The 21657-nt window shown below is 47.9% G+C and overlaps 1 protein-coding gene across 3 annotated transcripts in view; it reads right to left on the minus strand.

Moving 5' to 3' along the window:
• The window catches only part of C8H20orf96 (chromosome 8 C20orf96 homolog), a 292892-nt gene that overhangs the window by 64563 nt on the left and 206672 nt on the right, over window positions 1–21657 (minus strand). For all 3 annotated transcript variants that reach the window (XM_030212700.1, XM_030212697.1, XM_030212698.1), the window contains one exon: window positions 16299–16385. In XM_030212700.1, coding sequence (XP_030068560.1) covers window positions 16299–16385 — 87 coding nt within the window. The remainder of the gene's footprint in view (window positions 1–16298; window positions 16386–21657) is intronic.

A 21657-nucleotide genomic window follows, 5' to 3' on the forward strand; every position in this document is an offset into this window, starting at 1 on the left:
GGGCTCCTTTACTCCTGGAGAAAATGAAGCAATAATAACACTAATTCCTAAGCCGGGTAAGCCGGAAGACCGAGTTGAGTCATACCGCCCAATATCACTTATTAATGTAGATTTAAAAATTCTGGCCCGAATACTGGCGGAGAGATTAGCACCTCGGTTGAAGGAGTTGATAGGGGAACATCAAGTGGGCTTTATTAGGGGAAGACATTCAGGAATTAATGTGAGGAAGGTCCTTATGTCAATTGCCCAGAGCCAAGACACAAAAACCAGGATGCTGATGGCCAGCCTCGATGCAGAGAAAGCTTTTGACAAAGTTAACTGGGAGTATCTGTTTCGAGTGCTAACATATGTGGGGGGAGATGGCTGGTTTCTAAAAGCAGTCAAAACTTTGTATGACGGCCCCACGGCGAAGATTTTAGTAAATGGGGTCAAGTCTCCCAAAATTGAGATACAGGCGGGCACAAGACAGGGATGCCCGTTATCACCACTATTGTTTTTGATTTACTTGGAGCCATTGTTGCGTACGATAGCAATGGATCCGGACATAGAAGGGGTTCAGTTTCCGGGGCAGGTGGTGAAGGTACTAGCCTTCGCGGATGACCTATTTTTAACTTTAACACGGCCACAATCATCGTTACCTCGGCTGTTAATGACAATAGAGGAGTTCGGGTTCCACTCAGGGTTCACTTTAAATACCCAGAAATCAGTAGCTCTTCCTGTAGGCCCGGAGTTGGTAACAGAATGGGAGGGAAGGTTCCCATTACAATGGGCACAAGGGGCGGTGACATATTTAGGGGTCCAGATCCCGGCTGACCTTAACACACTGTATACCCTAAATATGGACAAAATGAAAGACAGAGTTGGGAACGCACTTCATAACTGGCAAGCACTGCCCATCTCATTAATGGGAAGAGTGGCTCTTTACAACATGATCCTGTTCCCCATATGGATTTATGCTTTTCAAATGGTGCCAATGCACCTGAGTGGGAAAGATGAGAGATGGTTACATAAACAACTCAACAAATTCCTGTGGCAAGGTAAACGAGCGAGAATGCCAATCAAACGAGTCATGCTCCCGCGAGAGAAGGGAGGATTGGGACTATTGGATTTGAGGCTCTTCTCAGCAGCAAGCTCAATGCGACACATTTCCGATTGGTTTCGGAGTAAAGAATACTTTACAAACACACAAATGGAGATACAATGGTTTCGACATCAGCATTTTGCCAGTTGGCTACATACGCCCTCAGACACCAAAAGACTGTTGGGGGCGGCGGCGCCAATCTTCAGACCCTTGCAAAAAACGTGGAGATGGCTGACAAAACATTACGAACTGAGCACGACATCCTCACCGTTATTGCCAATTAGGGGCAATCCGGCATTCCCTGTGGGGGACACGTCTAAGATATTCAAGATTTGGGAGGAACGTGGAGTTAGATACTTGTTCCATGTGGTGACGGAGCAAGGCACGATGAAGCCATTCACAGAATTGTGCACGGAATTCAAACTGGACAAGAAAGATGTATTTGCGTTTATGCAATTACGGCACTATATCCAGTCACTTCCTAGCCCATCGCTTAGTGCGGGAAGTTGGGAGACATACAATACAATGTTGGGCCTGGACGACCAAACGCGGATACCACTTAAATGCTTTCACTGCCTTCTTAGGGAGCAGGTAAAGAAATATGACTATGATAAAGAAGCGGGACAATGGTCGGCAGAATTGGGAGTAACTGTCACAGCGGAACAGCTGGGAAATTGTGTGCAAAGGACCTATAAATTGACTGAGAATGCGTGCTGGCAAGAAACACAATTTAGGTTTATCCTGCGCCTTTATGTGTCACCACGCAGGGCCTATAAAGCGACACTAAGAGAAAATGATGCCTGTGCAAAATGTGGGTTAGCGAATGCCCATCTAGGCCATATGTTTTGGTCGTGCCAAAAGGTGCACAAATTCTGGAAATCTCTGGCAGAACAGGTGTCAGACATGTGGAAAGTAAAGTGGCACCACTCCCCGAGACAATTATTCCACAGATTTACAATACAAAGTCATAAACCGGCTGGCATGGAAACCTTTTTACAGAGGACAGTCCTAATGGGGAAAAAGGTGATCCTGCAGGTTTGGTTGTCTTCCGAAAGTCCAACGATATCACAGTGGAGAGCACTGATGATCCACATGTGTTCCCTAGAACGAAGAAGAATCCCGGACCTAGCGTCCCAGAGGGGGGATGACTATGCAAAATATGGGCCCCATTTTGGGAGACTATGACTGCAACGACAAAAAGTAGAATATTAAACTCTTGAAAGAAGGGAAGGGAGGGAGGAGAGGGTGGGATAGAAGGAGGGGAGATATTCAGGGGGGGAAGAAGGGGAATAAAAATGGAAAACAAGGAGAACAGTTTTGGTTGTAAGGATGGTTATCAATATTGTAATTTACATGTATGTACTAAGTTTCCTTGTGCACTGTTGTGAATAAACAAGAATTTAAAAAAAAAAAAAAAGTTCTCTCTACGTCTAAACTAGTCACTGTCATGGGTATATACTGATGAGCACTATGTGACATAGCTAATAATAACTTTCTCACATTGAGCGCCGAATGACGCCCTGTCACAAATCCTATTTGATCTTCTGCAATTATTGATGGTAGTGCCCCTGCCAATCTATCAGCTAACATTCTTGATAGTAGTTTTACATCCATGTTTATCAGGGAAATAGGTCTGTATGCTTCCAGCTGGGTAGGGTCTCACCCTGGCTTTGGAATCAAAGTTATAAGCGCCGTGTTCATATGTGGGGGAAATGATCCCATCTCTATCACAGAATCAAAATAATCCAGTAAGGGCCCTATCAGTTGTGTTTGTAACATCCTATAAAATTCACTTGAGTAACCGTCAGGACCTGGAGCAGAGTACAGTTTGAGTTTGCGCATTGCCCCTTGCAACTCCTTTGCTGTCAGCAGTGTAATGAGCCGAGCTAATACCTCCTCCGGGAGGGTGGGCATGCCTGATCCTCGCAGATAATTTTGAATATCTACATTAAAGGCTGATGTCTGCAGTTCCTGCTTATAGAAATCTTCAAAATGCTTCTGAAATATGGTTGCTATGCCTTGAGAATTATTAGTCACCCTTCCATCCTTGTCTTATACTTGAGATATATCTAGGGACTCCTTTGTTCCTTAACTTCCTTACCAAGTTCACCAACAACCTCCCTGATCTGTTCCCTTGCTTAAAATAAGTATGTTTTGTGTATAGGAGCCTCTTAGATGTCCGCTCATACAACATGCTGTTTAGTGCCGCCCTAGTAGCCAGCACAGTCTCATATAATTCTGGCAGATGTGACCTAGCATATTTTCGCCCAAAGCTTCCTTTCTAATTCCACTATGCCCTGAGTAAGTCTTTTGTTCCTCGCGCTTATGTATGCGATAATGTCCTCTCTAAGTACCACCTTCCCTGTTGGCCAAAACAATAAGGGAGTATCTTTGTTGTTGATTATTCAGTAGGAACGCTTCCCATTTTTGACCCAATAATTTTTTAAACTCCTCATCATGGAAGAGATAGGATGGAAACCTCCATCCCCCCCTTGCCTGAAAGTAAGAGTCTGGGTCTATATCAATCCAGACGGAAGCATGATCTGAAATCTCTTCAACTCCCATTTGAGCCTGCTATACATTCGTGAAAAATTATTTTTGAACCAAGATGCAATCTATTCTAGACAAGGTGCGATGCGCCCTCGAGGTATGTGTATAATCCCTTTCTTGTGGGTGAAGTGCTCGCCAAGCATCAATCAACTGGAGTGACATGCAAAAAATTCTCCAAGTGCTTGTTTTTTTATACCTGCCCTGATCCGCGGGAGCCAAACGATCTAAAAAGTGGTCAAATATCTGATTCATATCTCCAGTCACAATTAAAGGGAGACGAGGGAGAGCCTGACATCTCCCAAGTAGAGTGGAGAAGAAATTCCTATCTCCCTCAAGTGAGTCATACACTGTAAGAACTATGAATTCTTTCCCTCTCGCCTGAATGTGTACTGCTAGATACCTCCCCTCACTGTCATGAAATAAAGTTTTAGAATGGCATTGTAGTGAGCACCGAATGAGGATCGCCACTCCCCCCCGATGGCCCATCGCTGGGAAACAATGCACTTCTCCCATCCAATGGATTCTCATCTTCAAATGCTCTAATTGAGAGTCTGGCCTCCTGCAGACACACTATATCTGCCCGGTGGCGCTGCAGAGCCTGCAATATCTTGGTGCATTTTATGGGAGACATGCCCCCCCCCCACACATTCCAAGTTAATAGGTGCATATTGTTCTGAGGGGTCATCACGTGTTTTGCGGAGGGAATCTAATTACCAGAGGAATAATCTCTAATTCCAAACCCCCGGGCTCCCAGCCCTCGCCCTGGGGGCTCCACACATTCACAGTCACCAGTCGGACATCACTACCACACCACCTATGCTCTTCAGCTCCAGCTATCCTCACAACCCTTGAATATCTCCTTAACCCTCCCCCCATTCACCTATCTCCCCCTTCTACCTGCTACCATCCCCCCACCCTGAAACTTCCATACCCTCCCCATCCCCCCACCCCTTCCCTTTGAAAACACCCCTAATTCCTCCTGCATCACAACTGTAACGAAGGACTAGAGATCACCTTTGTGCAAAGGGGGCCCCACCCACCCCACTCATTAGCCGAATGAACCAAGTACCATGAGACCTGACAATAACAAATTTTCACTGCTTACACTGTGTCCCACCAACACAATCCAGAAGAACACTGCCTCACCATCTTCCATTTTACTATGCACCAAATTTTTTAGTGTCTGAGTGTCCCTTGCTAGCCAAAGCTGCTTCTGCTTGTTCCGGTGATTCAAAGGAGCATCATACACCATCCATCGATATTTTCAGAATTGCCGGGTATTGAAGGGCAAAATGCACTCCTTGCATGACTAGGTTACAGAGTGGCAAAAATTTCTGCCGCCTCTCCTGGACTAAGGCAGAGTAATCCTGAAAAATTTTAATTTGTACTCCATCATATTTAAAAATTTCAAACTTGTGAATATAATTATGAACCTTTATCACCACCATGCGCAGTTTCCGCTTATCTTCCTGGGGCCGGCCCACTGTGCTCTTTCTAGGCATAATGGGCCTTTGCTATCTGAAAGCGCCCATTCTGCAGACAGACAGCGTTCCAACTCCATTGGTAGCAACCCCTCAGCGATTGTCTCCGGTAGCCCTATTAAGCGAAGATTACTGCGCCGGGATCTGTTCTCTAGATTGTCCAATTTCTGAGCTTGGTCCCACAGTTGCTGTGTTAGTTTCTCTATGGTTGTTGTCGTGGCAGGGGCCGAGTCCTCCAGCACCAACCCCTGACTTTCCATCTCTCCTGCCCTTCTCGCCGTTTCAGCTAACAAAGCTTCCAAGCTAGTCATCTGTCCTGAGAGTTGCTGAAATTTAGATTCGAGTGCTTGTCCTACTGCCAAGGTCATCTGAATTACCTGTTGCGCTGTGAATTCCACAGGCACCGGCTGACCATCCTCCAACTTTGTCTCCGCCACTCGTGCTTTTTCTTTCACTGATATTTGTGCTTTGCCTGTCATCTCCCCGCTTATGGCTCGAATATATTTATCCATACAGATTCTTACAGCTGTGAGGCTCAAAAGATTGCTCTAGCTATGTCTCAATCGACTTAATTCTTAAGTAAGGCGAGAGAGGAAAAACACACGTCCTGTTCCCCTCACTGCATCACGTGATCTCTGCAATATCCATTTATATGTAGAAATTAATTTATTAAAGTTGGTGAATTGTGTTTCTTGGCTTAAATTTTTAAAGATGTGTAAATATTTTCTTACGTTTTACAGGATGCTTTAAACCATTCACATTCCATGGTATAATTTTTAGAGCTGTATTGGAAGAGATATTAGCTATTGTGGAGGATTTTAGAAGGTAAAGATAGAATTTTTCAGTGACATGATTCCTCTCATATAACAAGTGAAATAAAACTCTTTCCCATGCATATTGAAATCTAATGACATAAAGAGCTAACCAAAGAGGAGCTCAGTCAAAGGAGAAAAACTACACTGAATGGTGCTAATGCCTGTGACAAAAAGAAACAAGGACCTTAATATTATTATTATTATTATTATTATTTATTGCATTTGTATCCCACATTTTCCCACCTATTTGCAGGCTCAATGTGGCTTACATGATTATGTTAACATTGTCATATCAGGATCAAATACAGTAGAATTGTGCATAGTTTAAGTAAGGGAGGATAGAAGAAGGAGGAAGTGATTAGGGTAGTTATAGAGGGTGGGCTTTCATAACTGATTGGGTTGGTGAGGTATAGTAGTGAGGCTGTCGGTTATCGGTTCTCATTGTAGGCTTTGTTAATTATGTCTTCAGAGATTTGCGAAAGATAGTTATTTCGTTGATTGTTTTCAAGTCTGTAGGTAGTGCATTCCATAACTGCTTACTCATGTAGGAGAAGGTAGTGGCATGCATCAGCTTGTATTTTAGTCCTTTACAGCAGGGGAAGGGAAGATTGAGGAATTTGCGGGATGATCTTGTGGCGTTTCTGGGAGGTAGGTCTACAAGGTTTAGCATGTAGATTGGGGCGTCTGCGTGAATGATTTTGTGTACAATCGTGCAGATCTTGAATGCAATTCGTTCCTTGAGTGGGAGCCAATGAAATTTCTCTTTTAAGGGTTTTGCACTTTCATATTTAGTTTTTCCAAATATGAGTCTGGCAGCAGTATTCTGGGCAGTTTGGAGTTTTTTGATAGTCTGCTCTTTACAACCAGCGTACAGTGCATTACAGTAGTCTAGATGACTTATTACCATTGACTGTACCAGGGTGCGGAAGATGTATCTCGGGAAGTACGGTTTTACTCTTTTGAGTTTCCACATGGAGTAGAACATCTTTTTTGTCGTGTTTTTCCAACTGGGAAGATATAAAATCAATAATCATGTAAACCAGAATAATATATTTGTAAATTATAGGAGTGTGGATACATACATTAAGATAATATAAAGATATATATATATTGATTATTTAACTTACTAGGAAAAAAGCCTGTTTCTGACACAAATGAAACGGACGCTAGCAAGGTTTTCCTCGGAGTGTGTACATTTGAGAGAGTATTTGTGAGAGTGACTGTGTGAGAGTGAATGTGTGAGTGTGTGTGTGTGACAGAGAGAGAGTGAGACTGGGTGCGAGTGTGTCTGTGAGAGAGAGAGAGTGTGTCTGTGAGAATGAGAGTGTGTTCCAGGGCCCCTGCCTCCCTCCCAGTTCCAGGGTCTCCCTCCCTCCCTCCCAGTTCCAGGGTCACCCTCCCCCCCTCAGTCACCTTTGGGGGCATACCTTACTGCAAGGTCCCTGCCTCACCCTGTACTCTCATCTGACAGGATTCTCTGCTCGGCTCTCTCATTCTCTCCTCACTTTGAAAAAAACAAAATCTGTGAATCATAAAATTTATTTTAAACAAAGAATTTGCGGAGAGTTAGGGAGTTACCTGTCTGACTGACTGCTGCTATTTTCAGAGCCAGAGCATTTCCCTTGGCTCCGGCTGTCAGTGCTGCGCTGCACGGGGGATAAGCTGGTAAGGGCCGGCTTTGTTTTGTTTTTTTTGTAGCGGCATGGCGATTCGGGAGGGAGTCGGTCGGGGAGGAGGGTGAGGTCCGAAGTCGGAGAGGAGAAGGCGGGTGTCTGAAGTCGGGCAGGAAAGGGAGGTCTGTGGCAGTGTGCATCAGTCCGTTGGTGTGCCTCGTGCTGCTTTCACGTGGTTGATCAGTGTCTCTGGTGACGTACCAGGAAGTACTGATGTCAATTCATGAGATGGAGAGCACGAATGCCTCAAGGTTTAAGTGCCACGGAGTCAGCTTCAGAACGTTGGAGGAACTTTTTATTATATAGGATTGTATTTACTTAAACAGTGTGTACATTCCACTATTCTTAATCATAGACTCTTGGAGGGGCATAATCGAAAGGGACGTTCAAGTTTTGATGAGGACTTCCTCACAAAATGTCCCCATCCAGGGGCGGGGAACCCATATTTTCGAAACAAGATGGACGTCCATCTTTCGTTTCAATAATACGGTCAGGGACGCCCAAATCCTGAAATTTGGTCGTCCTTAGAGATGGTCGTCCCTAGATTTGGTCGTTTCTGATTTTCGGTGACAATGGAAACCAAGGACGTCCATCTCAGAAATGATCAAATGCAAGCCGTTTGGCCACCTAGATATGGGTACAGTGGGTTTGTGGTGGGTTTTGGAGGGCTCGCTGTTTCCTCCACAAACGCAACAGGTAGGGGGTGTATGGGCCTGGGTCCTCCTGCCTGATTTGCACTGCACCCACTAAAACTGCTCCAGGGACCTGCATACTGCTGTGATGGACCTGAGTATGACATCTGAGGCTGGCATAGATATTTTTAAAGATGTTTTTGAGGGTGGGAGGGGGTTAGTGACCACAGGGGGAGTAAGGGGAGGTCATCCCCGATTCTCTCCGGTGGTCATCTGGTCATTTCGGGCACCTTTCTGTGCCTTGGTCGTAAGAAAAACACGACCAGGTAAAGTCGTCCGTCAGGGATGTCCTTGTTTCTTTCGATTATGGGTCGAGGACGTCCCAGTGTTAGGCATGCCCATGTCCTGCCTTCGCTACGCATCTGATACTCCCTCTTGAACTTTGGCCGTCCCTGCGACGGAAAGCAGTTGGGGACGTCCAAAATTGGCTTTCAATTATGGCGATTTGGATGACCCTGTGAGAAGGATGTCCATCTTCCGATTTATGTCAAAAGATGGGCGTCCTTCTCTTTAGAAAATGAGTCCAATAGTATGCAATATAATGTCATAATACAAATACTTAAGTCTAATATGAAAAGGATATATGGGAACTCAGTCACATTATGACATTCCATGAGACTGAAGCTGATCCAAGTAAGCCTGTAGTTGATCTGGAGTCAGGCCTTGCAAGCTGAAACATGGCTGTGTTGAGTTGTATGGAGATTGATAATAAAACATTTCTAGCTATCTTTGTGGTCTCCACTGTGTTGTTCCTTTGAGTACATTTTTCCTCCATCCATCACCATCCACCTTTTTTTTAAAATTTTTATCCTCCACTTTTAGGTTCTGGCGTGCATGTCTTTTTAATCAAGTATATTTTTTTCCTTTTTTTTTACTAGTTTTTATCAGTTTGGTGAGGCTTGAAAGATTTCATACCAGCTGGGTAAGCCACTTTCTCTTTAGGTGTAGTACTTGTTATCTTTGTGTGTTTATAAACCATTTTTAAAATGTTAAAATTTGATATAGGTTTTTAGTTCTTGTCTATCCCATTATGAAGAGGTTTACTAATATTTTTATACGAGTTATTTATATGTATGTTCTTATGTTCATTTTAATAGTTTATCCTTTATGCTTTTATGTATGTTTTTTAAACTAATATTAACTGTATTCTTATAGTATTCATCCGCCCCCTGAGGCAGCCATTTGGCGAAACATGGCCATGTCAGGTCTTTTCAGACAATAAGATGAGCATAATAAACCAGCAGTGAGCCCCTGCTCAACTGATACCCAGTAGAAACCGGGACAGGAGCCTGCAAAAAACTGGGAAAATGTGAGATACAAATGCAATAAATAAATAAACAAATGAGCACTAAGGTAAAATTATGTATCATACCTGATAATTTTCTTTCCATTAATCATAGCTGATCAATCCATAGACTGGTGGGTTGTGTCCATCTACCAGCAGGTGGAGATAGAAAGCAATCCTTTTGCCTCCTATATGTGGTCATGTGCTGCCGGAAACTCCTCAGTATGTCGATATCAAAGCTCCATCCGCAGGACTCAGCACTTAGAGAATTACACCCACAAAGGGACACTCTGCCCAGCTCACCACCGCCGAAACGGGGGAGGGGAATTAACCCAGCTCATCCCCACACAAGTGGGGGAGGGGAATCCGTCCAGCTCATCCCCGCGGAGCGGGGAAGGGACACCACCCCGCCGATGCGGGGGGATCTGGCTTATCCTGCAACCGCAACCGCGGGAGGAGCTGACTGACCCTAACACCGCCGAAGCGGGAAGGGTACAAAGCTGCCCTACAGCCGCACGAAGAGGGAGGGAGCGCCGGCAGAATTTAGGTCTCAATCCAGCCCCGTAAAATGGAGGGGAGAGGAATGCAGCAGCTCACTGTAACACAAACTCGTCTCAACTCTTGAAGAATCCAATTGAAAAAACTTGAACACGAAGTCCTCCTGAACAGGAACTGAAGACTAAACTTGAACCTGAAATGCAACCAGAATATAAACAGTACAGATATCTGGGAGGGGCTATGGATTGATCAGCTATGATTAATTGAAAGAAATTATCAGGTATGATACATAATTTACCTTCCATATCATCATGCTGATCAATCCATAGACTGGTGGGATGTACCGAAGCAGTACTCACCCAGGGCGGGACATTGAAATCCCTGACCGCAACACTGAAGCTCCAAACCGGGCCTCCGCCCGAGCAGCCACAGTCAAGCGGTAATGCCTGGAGAAGGTATGGGCCGATGCCCAAGTTGCCGCCTTGCAAATCTCTTCCAAGGAGACGGACCCGGCCTCTGCCATCGAGGCTGCCTGAGCTCTAGTGGAGTGAGCCTTCAGGTGGATAGGCGGCACCTTCCCCGCGGCCACATAAGCCGCTGCAATGGCTTCCTTGACCCATCTTGCCACTGTAGGCTTAGCAGCCTGCAGACCCTTACGAGGACCTGCAAACAGGACAAACAGATGATCCGACTTCCGGAAATCATTGGTCACTTCCAAGTATCTGATGATGACTTGTCTTACATCTAGATATTTGAGAGCAGAGTACTCCTCTGTGTAGTCCTCCCTACGAAAGGATGGGAGACAGAGCTGCTGATTCACATGGAAGCGAGAAACAATCTTGGGCAGGAAGGAAGGCACTGTGCGAATAGACACTCCTGCCTCAGTGAACTGCAGAAAAGGCTCTCGACATGATAGTGCCTGGAGCTCGGAAACTCTTCTGGCTGAAGTGATAGCCACCAAAAAGACTGCTTTCAACGTCAGGTCTTTCAGAGATGCCCTCGACAAGGGTTCAAAAGGTGGCTTCTGCAAGGCTCTTAGCACCAGGTTGAGATTCCACGCAGGCACCACTGAGTGCAGAGGAGGGCGCAGGTGATTACCTCCCTTGAGAAAACGCACCACATCTGGCTGCGAAGCCAGGGAAGCACCCTTCAGGCGGCCCCTGAAGCAAGCCAGAGCCGCTACCTGGACTTTAAGGGAACTGAGCGACAGGCCTTTCTCCAGACCTTCTTGCAGGAACGCCAACACTGAAGAAATTGGAGCAGTGAAGGGAGAAAGTGAGCCTGCTTCACACCACGCTGCAAAGGTACGCCAAACCCTGGCGTAAGCAGTAGAAGTAGAGCGCTTCCTCGCTCTCAGCATAGTGGCGATGACCTTGTCTGAGAAGCTCTTCTTCCTCAGACGCTGCCGCTCAATAGCCAGGCCGTAAGACCAAAGGGGGAGGGATCCTCCATCACCACGGGACCCTGATGCAACCGGCCCTGCTCCACTGGCAGCCGCAGAGGGTCGTCCACTGAGAGCCTGATCAAGTCCGCATACCAGGGACGTCTGGGCCAGTCCGGACCCACCAGGATTATCCGGCCCGGATGCTTTGCCACCCGGTCTAGTACCCTGCCCAACATGGGCCAGGGCGGGAACACATAGAGAAGCTCCTGTGTCGGCCAATGTTGGAGAAGAGCATCTACTCCCAGAGATCGAGGGTCCCATCCTCTGCTGAAAAAGCGCGGCACTTGGCAATTGGCCGATGACGCCATCAGATCTAGGCTCGGCTGGCCCCAGCGTTTCGTGATGTCCAAGAACGCCTGAGCCGATAACTGCCACTCTCCGGGATCCAAGGTATGGCGACTGTGAAAGTCCGCCTTGACATTCATAACTCCGGCAATGTGGGCCGCTGACAGCTGTTCCAGGTTCACTTCCGCCCACTGGCATAGATTCATGGCCTCCTTGGCTAGAGGGGCGCTCTTGGTACCTCCCTGGCAGTTGACATAGGCCACAGCCGTGGCATTGTCCGACAGGACCCATACTGGCTTCAACGCCAGTACCCGTACTGGCTTCAACGCCAGTACCGGGAGGAACTCCAAAAGCGCCAACCGAATGGCTCTGAGTTCCAGGAGGTTGATAGACCACTTTGCCTCTGCAGGAGACCAGAGCCCCTGCGCTGTCCTTCCCAAGCAGTGGGCTCCCCAGCCCGTCAAAGAGGCGTCCATCGTGACGACAATCCACTCCGGGGTCACGAGGCATTCCTGCAGACAACTTGTCTGTCTTCAGCCACCAGCTCAGCGCCTTGCGCACTGCTGGGTCCAAGGGAAGGCGCACAGCATAATCCTCCGACACCGGAGTCCAGCGCTGCAGCAGAGAGTGTTGTAGTGGTCTCATATGAGCCCTGACCCAGGGCACTACTTCCATCGTGGCCGTCATAAAGCCCAACAGCTGCACATAGTCCCAAGCCCGAAGAGGAGAGGCTACTAGGAACTGGTCCACCTGAGCCTGAAGCTTGACAATCCGATTGTCTGGCAGGAACACTCTGCCCACTTGGGTGTCGAAACAAAATCCCAGATACTCCAGGGACTGAGTCGGGCGCAGCTAGCTTTTCTCCCAGTTGATGATCCACCCCAGGGAGCTCAAAAGAGCAATCACCCGGTCCACAGCTTTGCCGCACTCTGCATAAGAGGGGGCTCGGATCAACCAGTCGTCTAGATAAGGTTGGACTTGTACTCCTTCCTTTCGCAGGAAGGCCGCGATGACCACCATTACTTTGGAGAAGGTCCGCGGAGCAGTAGCCAACCCGAACGGGAGGGCTCTGAACTGGAAGTGTCGGCCCAGAACTGCAAAACGCAGAAAGCGTTGATGAGGAGGCCAGATGGGAATATGCAAGTACGCTTCCTTGATGTCCAAGGATGCCAGGAACACCCCTGCCTTCACTGCCGCTATAACAGAGCGGAGAGTCTCCATGCGAAAGTGCCGAACTTTCAAGGCCCGATTGACCCCTTTGAGGTCGAGGATAGGCCGTACAGAACCTCCTTTCTTTGGTACCACAAAGTAAATGGAGTAACGTCCCTTGCCAAGCTGATTTTCTGGCACCGGAACGACCGCACCCAGGCGGATCAGATTGTCCAAAGTCTGCTGCACTGCCACAGCTTTGACCGGAGACTTGCAGGGAGAGAGTACAAACCCGTCTCTTAAGGGTCGGCAGAACTCTAGCTTGTAGCCGTCTCTGATGACTTCCAGCACCCAAGCGTCTGAAGTTACCCTGGTCCACTCACCCAGAAACGAGGACAGGCGTCCTCCAATCTGCACTGGGCCATGGACCAGGGCCCCGTCATTGGGTACGAGATCCTGGGGGAGGACCGGAGGGCGCACCTCCGGGACGGCGGTCTCTGCGAAAGGAATGCTGCTTGGGGGAGAAGTTCCTCTTGAAGGAAGAGGGGGCAGAGGAGCCCGACTTGCCCAGGCGGTACCGACGGGCTTCCTGAAACCGTCCTCTGGAGTTACCGGGGCGAGCACTGGCCCGAGCCCTGACCTCTGGTAACCTCTTGCCCTTAGACGTGCCGAGATCGGTCACAATTTTGTCCAGCTCGACCCCAAAGAGCAGCTTGCCTTTAAAAGGTAACTTAGCCAGGCGGGACTTAGAGGCGTGGTCAGCAGACCAATGCTTCAGCCAAAGCCACCACCGTGCAGAGACTGTCTGAGCCATACCTTTAGCCGAGGCTCTCAAGACATCATACAGCAAGTCTGCCAAATAAGCCAAGCCCGATTCCAGGGCCGGCCAATCAGCCCTCAAGGAAGGATCCGCGGGGGAAGCCCGCTGCACAATCATCAGGCATGCCCTGGCCACATAGGAGCCGCAAACTGAGGCCTGCAAACTTAAAGCAGCCGCCTCGAAGGACGACCTTAAGGCCGCCTCCAATCTTCTGTCTTGGGCGTCCTTTAGGGCCGTGCCACCTTCCACCGGCAACGCCGTTTTCTTAGTCACCGCAGTGATTAAAGAATCCACGGTAGGCCAAAGAAATGCCTCCCGTTCACTCAGGCAGAGGATAGAGGCGGGACATAGCCCTAGCCACTTTCAGGCTCGCTTCCGGGACATCCCATTGAGCCGAAATCAAGGTGTGCATGGCATCATGCACGTGGAAGGTTCTAGGCGGGCGCTTCGTCCCCAGCATAATGGCGGAGCCAACAGGGGCTGAGGGAGAGACGTCCTCCGGAGAGGAAATCTTCAAAATGCTCATGGCCTGCACTAACAGGTTGGGCAAGTCCTCTGAGCGAAAGATCCGCGCTGCAGAGGGGTCATCCGCTCCATCCGAGCGGGAATCCGTCTCCTCCAAGGAATCCCCAAAGGACCGTTGGGAGAACCCAGATACGCTGCCCTCATCTACATCAGAGGAGACAGAGTCCTCTAAGGCCTGGAAATCCACCCGAGGGCATTTACTTCTGGGGGCCTCAACCCCTTTATCGGACAAGGGAGCAGGGGCAGCGTTTTGCATAAGGAAGGCCTGATGCAGCAGCAGGGGGAGAAACCCCCCAGACTGTGCACTTCAGCAGCCTGGGCCACAGCCCTAGACGCACCCTCAACCGGCGCTCGCAAGAGCAGGGGAGAAACATGCTGCGCATCCAAAATGGCGTCCGGTGCGACACTCCGCAAAGGAGCCGCGCGGGAAGAACGGCGCTTAACTTTGGCCGCTTTTTTGCCGTCGCCCAAATCGAGGGCGGCCATAGTATTAACGTCTCCCACCTCAAGGGCGGCCCAAGAAGAAGCCGTCCGAGCAGAGTGGCCGGCCAAGATGGCGGAGGCGAGTAGCGGGGGATGGGCGTTTATGGCGGGAAAAACCGCCGCACCGGAGGAAGAACTGGGACACTGACCGGCCTCGAAACTGACACCCAACAAGGGCGACTCAGACTTTAAGACCCCCGCATCCCCGCTAGAAGCGCACACGCGGTCCGGGGAGTGATTCTTTGCGCCCTCGCCCTCCGACGCCATAGGCCACGTGGAGACCGATCGGGGAACCCCCTGCCCGCTACAAAAAGGTAAAAATTACCTGCTTCTCGCTCCGAGCTGTAACGAACTGGTGTCCCAGTGAGTAGCTGAAATAAACGTTGAAATAAACGCCCTTAAGGACGTCCAAAATTTTTTTTTTTTTTTTAACAGAGCCAGCGGGAGGGGGAGAAAAGGAGGGACCTGGCACCACCAGGTTTGCACTTGCTCAAGAAGAGCCCTCAACCCCAGGTACTCAACAAAACCTAAAAATTAGGCTTGGAGACCTAGCCAGAGCTGCTGCTGTGTGTGACCACCACCTGCTGAGATAGAGAACATACTGGGGAGTTTCCGGCAGCACATGACCACATATAGGGAGGCAAAAGGATTGCTCTCTATCTCCACCTGCTGGTAGATGGACACAACCCACCAGTCTATGGATTGATCAGCATGATGATATGGAAGCAGGAGCTACACAATCCATCCACCATCTGCTAGGGACAGAGAAATATTGGACAATCTATGGCTGCACTATTCCTTTCAGGGACGATTCACTTGGGACTATTTTGTTCTCTGTCTCCTTCCGATGGTGGATGGACATAACCCATTCATACTGGACTGGTCTGGTATGGATGAAAAGGAAACACCTGCTATTCCAGTAATAAGTATCCCTTCCCCAAACATATCACTAAACCTCAGTCCTACCATGCAGTCCCATCTAATATTTCAATACTGAGAACCCCCCCCCCCCCAACATACACACACACACACATTCCTACCATGCAATCCCATTCTGATATTCCAAAACTGACCCCATCACATAGCTCTACAGTACTCCTGCTATTCCTGTACTGCGCATCCCTCCCCCAAACACTTCACTACATCTGAGTCCTACCATGCAGTTCCCCCCCCCCCCCCACCCCACACACACAAACACAGCTCCCAGTTATTTTATTAAACTACATTCCCAATTCTAGCCTGACGCCACAGTGACAGTCTTTTGCCCAAAGCCTTAGATCATGCTCCCTTTCAGAACCAGGAATACCTTCAACCCAAGCCTGGCATTATTGCATTGCTGTTTTGTGATAGCTGGAACCCCCCATCACTAAATAGGTTGTGAATGTCACTACACAGGCTAGAAATGTTACCGTACTAGCTATGTCACCTCACAGGCCATGAATGTCGCCCTACAGCATCACTAGTCCTGAATAAGAGTGTGCTGATCTGGACCAAGCCCTCCTCTGCTTCCAAGTCACCTGTTTATGGAGCTTGATTTCCTTTGTCATGATACAGTTAAAAGCTGCCATCTTCATCGAACTGGGTGGAAAGTGCTTCGTTTTCTCCTTCCAAGAAACAGGAAAATAATTCAGTTTAGGTCCAGTAAAGCAGTTTCACACACAGCAGATTAGAAATCAATTCTACAGTTACAGGGTAGTAAGAGAACATGATGAAAACCAATCTTTAAACTGGGGAGCAGGAAGAGGGTGTGAATTGTCATATTATCACCAAGAGTAAGGGGTGTGATATCATTTTCAGGCATGCAGAGTTTTGCACTTTAAGTTTTGAAAATGATAAAAAGAATTTCAAGATCTGAGAAATAATTAGTATCAGAGCACCCACTGTGGAATTAATGTGTAGAGTGCTGTAATATCTAACGTGACTAAAATGGGTTGCGTTCTAGCAAAATAATTAAATTCCTCTAAAATATTGAGAAAGTGCATAATATCTTTGATGTAAGAAGAACCAGTGCTTACAAAAGGTTTCAACCCATTTTAGTCACGTTAAATATTACAGCGCTATACACTTCAATTCCACAGTTGGAACTGTAGAAGTAGTATCAGAAATTATTGAACAGAGAGTACAACCTCACAGAATTCCAACTGAATTTCTAGTCACATTAACAAAACTAGCATTGACAAAAAATTATTTCCTATTTCAGAATGAATTATATTTACAAACCTCTGGGATTACTATCGGGCTCATTTTCGAAAGAGAAGGACGTCTATCTTTCGACACAAATCGGAAGATGGATGACCTCACAGAAACGTCCAAATCGGTATAATCGAAAGCTGATTTTGGACGTCCCCAACTGCACTCTGTTACAGGGATGGGCCAAGTTCAAGAGGGCGGTGTCGGAGGCATAGCGAAGGCGGGACTTGTGTGTGTCCTTGACCCATAATCGAAAAAAAGGATGTCCCTGACGAGCACTTGGATATTTTCACCTGGACCGGTTTTTCTTACGACTAAGGCACAAAAAGGAGGCCGAAATGACCAGATCACCACCGGAATCGGGTATGACCTCCCGTTACTCCCCCAGTGGTCACTAAGTCCCTCCCACCCTCAAAAAACATCTTTCAAAATATGTCGTGCCAGCCTCTGTCATATTCAGGTCTGTGACAGCAGTATGCAGATCCCTGGAGCAGTTTTAGTGGGTGCAGTGTACTTCAGACAGGCGGACCCAGCCCCATCCCCCCCTACCTGTTACGTATGTGGAGGAAACAGCGAGCCCTCCAAAACCCACTACAAACCCACAGTACCCACATCTAGGTGCCCCCCTTCACCCGTAAGGGCTATGTTAGTGGTGCACAGTTGTGGGTAGTAGGTTTTGGGGGGCTCAGCACACAAGGTAAGGGAGCTATGTACCTGGGAGCAATTTATGAAGTCCACTGCAGTGCCCCCTAGGGTGCCCCGTTGGTGTCCTGGCATGTCAGGGGGACCAGTGCACTACAAATTCTGGCTCCTCCCATGACCAAATGGTTTGCATTTGGTCGTTTCCGAGATGGATGTCCTTAGTTTCGATTATTGCCGAAAATCAGAAACATCAATTTCTAGGGACGACCAAATTTAAGGATTTGGACGTCCCTGACGGTATTTTTGAAACGAAAGATGGACATCCATCTTGTTTCAAAAATATGGGCTTCCCCGCCCCTGGATCAGGACATTTTGCGAGGACGTCCAAATCAAAACTTGGACCTCCCTTTCAAAAATGCCCCTCTATGGGACCTACATTTGCTCCATCAATCGCCAACCGCTTCATGTCTAAATTTGAGAAACAGTGGATAGACAGTTCACCCTATAGAAATGGAATTGCATTATGGAAACAATTCATAGATGACATCTTTATGGTATGGTGTGGCAGCAAGGATGAATTACATCAATTTGTCGATTGGTTGAATATGTGTCATCCAAGTATAAAATTTACAATCTCATACTCGGTCAAGAAGATATGTTTTTTGTATGTAGAAGTGTCCATTGAAGACCAGAAATTTGTTAACAAAGTATTTCGGAAAAAGACAGATAGAAACACTTTTCTTCAATATCAAAGCTGCCATCCAGTTAGTTTGAAAAATAGCTTGCCATTCTCCCAGTTTTTAAGATTCCGCACAATTTGTGCAAAAGATGAGGATTTCAAGAGCAATGCTAAACCATTTGAGAAAAATCTACAATAAAGAGGTTATCCAAAGAAAATAATCAGATCAGCTTACAAAAGAGCAAAATTTAATAACAGACAACTTACGGAGTTGGTCTTGAGAGCAGACTTGGAGAGGTGCAGAAGGTATTCAAGCAAGTTCTGTGTAGGGCAAGAAATAGAGGATCTAGGGGTCTTGCTCTCATGGAAATAGCTGGAAGCCAGTAAGACTCTGGATACACCCTCCAGGATATTCAAGAAAAGCGAAGTTTCTTACCTGAAGCAGGTATTCTCCGAGGACAGCAGGCTGCATATTCTCACATGTGGGTGACGTCACATCGGCCCGGAGGATTTTCTAGCAAAATCGCAAAAGTCTCTTCCAGAGCGTTCCATCGCGCGAGACTATCCCATAGCGCATGCGCGCGCACGATTTCCTGCTCGCCGCACGGACACGCTCCTCAGTTGAATCCAAAAGATGAAAGAAAAGCATCTCCAAAGGGGAGGTGGGAGGGTTTGTGAGAATATGCAGCCTGCTGTCCTCGGAGAATACCTGCTTCAGGTAAGAAACTTCGCTTTCTCCGAGGACAAGCAGGCTGATATTCTCACATGTGGGGTATCCCTAGCCCCCAGGCTCACTCAAAACAAGAAACATTAGTCAATTGGGCCTCGCAACGGCGAGGACATAACAAAAATTGACCTGAAACAAGAAATATCTAACTGAGAGTGCAGCCTGGAACAGAATAAAAATGGGCCTAGGAGGGTTGGATTTGGATTCTAAACCCCAAACAGATTCTGCAGCACCGACTGCCCAAACCGACTATCGCGTCGGCTATCCTGCTGAAGGCAGTAGTGAGATGTGAATGTGTGGACTGATGACCACGTTGCAGCCTTGCAGATCTCTTCAATAGTGGCTGACCTCAGATGAGCCACTGACGCAGCCATGGCTCTAACATTGTGAGCCGTGACATGGCCCTCTAAAGTCAGCCCAGCTTGGGCATAAGTGAAGGAAATGCAATCTGCTAGCCAATTAGATATGGTGCGTTTCCCGACAGCAACTCCCCTCTTGTTGGGATTAAAAGAAATAAACAACTGGGCGGACTGTCTGTGGGGGCTTGTCCGCTCCACGTAAAAGGCCAATGCTCTTTTGCAGTCCAAAGTGTGCAGCTTGCTTTCGCCAGGACTTGTATGAGGACGGGGAAAAAAATGTTGGCAAGACAATTGACTGGTTCAGATGGAACTCCGACACCACCTTTGGCAAGAACTTAGGGTGCGTGCGGAGGACTACTCTGTTTTGATGAAATTTAAGGTAAGGAGCATGAACCACTAGAGCTCACTGACCCAACGAACTGAAGTAACAGCCACCAAGAAAATGACCTTCCAGGTCAAGTACTTCAGATGGCAGGAATTCAGTGGCTCGAAAGGGGGTTTCATCAGCTAGGTGAGAACGACATTGAGATCCCATGACACTGGAGGAGGTTTGACAGGGGGCTTTGACAAAAGCAAACCTCTCATGAACAACTAAAGGCTGTCCAGAGATAGGCTGACCTTCTACACGTTGATGGTAAGCACTAATCGCACTAAATTGAAACGGAGTTGGTCTTGAGACCAGACTCTGATAAATGCAGAAGGTACTCAAGCAAGGTCTGTGTAGGACATGAAAAGAGATCTAGGGCCCTGCTGTCACACCAGACAGCAAACCTCTTCCATTTAAAAGAGTAACATATTTTAGTGGAATCTTTCCTGGAAGCAAGCAAGACTCGGGAGACACCCTCAGAAAGACCCAAGGAGGCAAATTCTAAGCTCTCGACATCCAGGCCATGAGAGCCAGAGACTGGAGGTTGGGATGTAGAAGCGCCCCCTCGTTCTGAGTAATGAGGGTTGGGAAACACTCCAATCTCCATGGTTCTTCGGAGGACAACTCCAGAAGAAGAGGGAACCAGATCTGATGCGGCCAGAAAGGCGCAATCAGAATCATGGTTCCGCGGTCTTGCTTGAGTTTCAGCAAAGTCTTCCCCACCAGAGGTATGGGAGGATACGCGTACAGAAGGCCTGTTCCCCAATGAAGGAGAAAAGCATCCGACGCTAGCCTGCTGTAGGCCTATAGTCTGGAACAGAACTGAGGGACCTTGTGATTGAATTGAGTTGCAAAAAGATCCACCGAGGGGGTGCCCCACGCTCGGAAGATCTTTCTGGCAACAGCCATGCTCAGTGACCACTCGTGAGGTTGCATTATCCTGCTCAACCTGTCGGCCAGACTGTTGTTTACACCGGCTAGATAAATGGCTTGGAGAAACATGCCGTGTTGGCGAGCCCAAAGCCACATCTGTACGGCTTCCTGAAACAAAGGGTGAGATCCGGTGCCCCCTTGCTTGTTTGTGTAGTACATTGCAACCTGATTGTCTGTTTGAATCAGAATAATTTGGTTGGATAACCAATCTCTGAAAGCCTTTAGAGCGTTCCAGATCACTCGCAACTCCAGGAGGTTGATCTGGAGATGCTTTTCCTGAAGGGACCAAGCTCCTTGAGTGTGAAGCCCATCTACATGCGCTCCCCACCCGAGGAGGGATGCATCCATCATCAGCACTTTTGTAGCTGAGGAATTTGGAATGGGCACCCCAAAACCAGATTGGATCGAATTGTCCACCACTGAAGTGAATTCCGAAAGTCAATGGACAGCTGGATAACATCTTCTAGATTCCCTGCAGCTTGAAACCACTGGGAAGCAAGGGTCCACTGAGCCAATCTCATGTGAAGACGTGCCATGGGAGTTATATGAACTGTGGAAGCCATGTGCCCCAGAAGTCTCAACATCTGCCGAGCTGTGATCTGCTGAGACACTTGAACCCTGGAGACTAGAGACAGAAGGTTGTCTGCTCTTGGCTTGGGAAGGTAGGCAGAAGCTGTCTTCGTACACAACAGAGCCCCAATGAATTCCAATTTTTGAACTGGGTTGAGATGGGATTTTGGATAATTGATGACAAACCCTAGAAGCTCCAGCACTTGAATAGTCATCTGCATGGACTGTAAAGCCCTGTAGTGGGAGGTGCTCTTCACCAGCCAATCGTCCAGATAAGGGAACACATGCATTCCCAGTCTGTGTAGAGACGCTGCAACAACTGCCAGGCACTTGGTAAAGACCCTGGGTGCAGACGCCAAGCCAAAAGGCAGCACACAGTACTAAAAGTGCTGCGTTCCCAGCCGAAACC

Source organism: Microcaecilia unicolor, chromosome 8, assembly GCF_901765095.1.
Source record: "Microcaecilia unicolor chromosome 8, aMicUni1.1, whole genome shotgun sequence".
Taxonomy (NCBI): domain Eukaryota; kingdom Metazoa; phylum Chordata; class Amphibia; order Gymnophiona; family Siphonopidae; genus Microcaecilia; species Microcaecilia unicolor.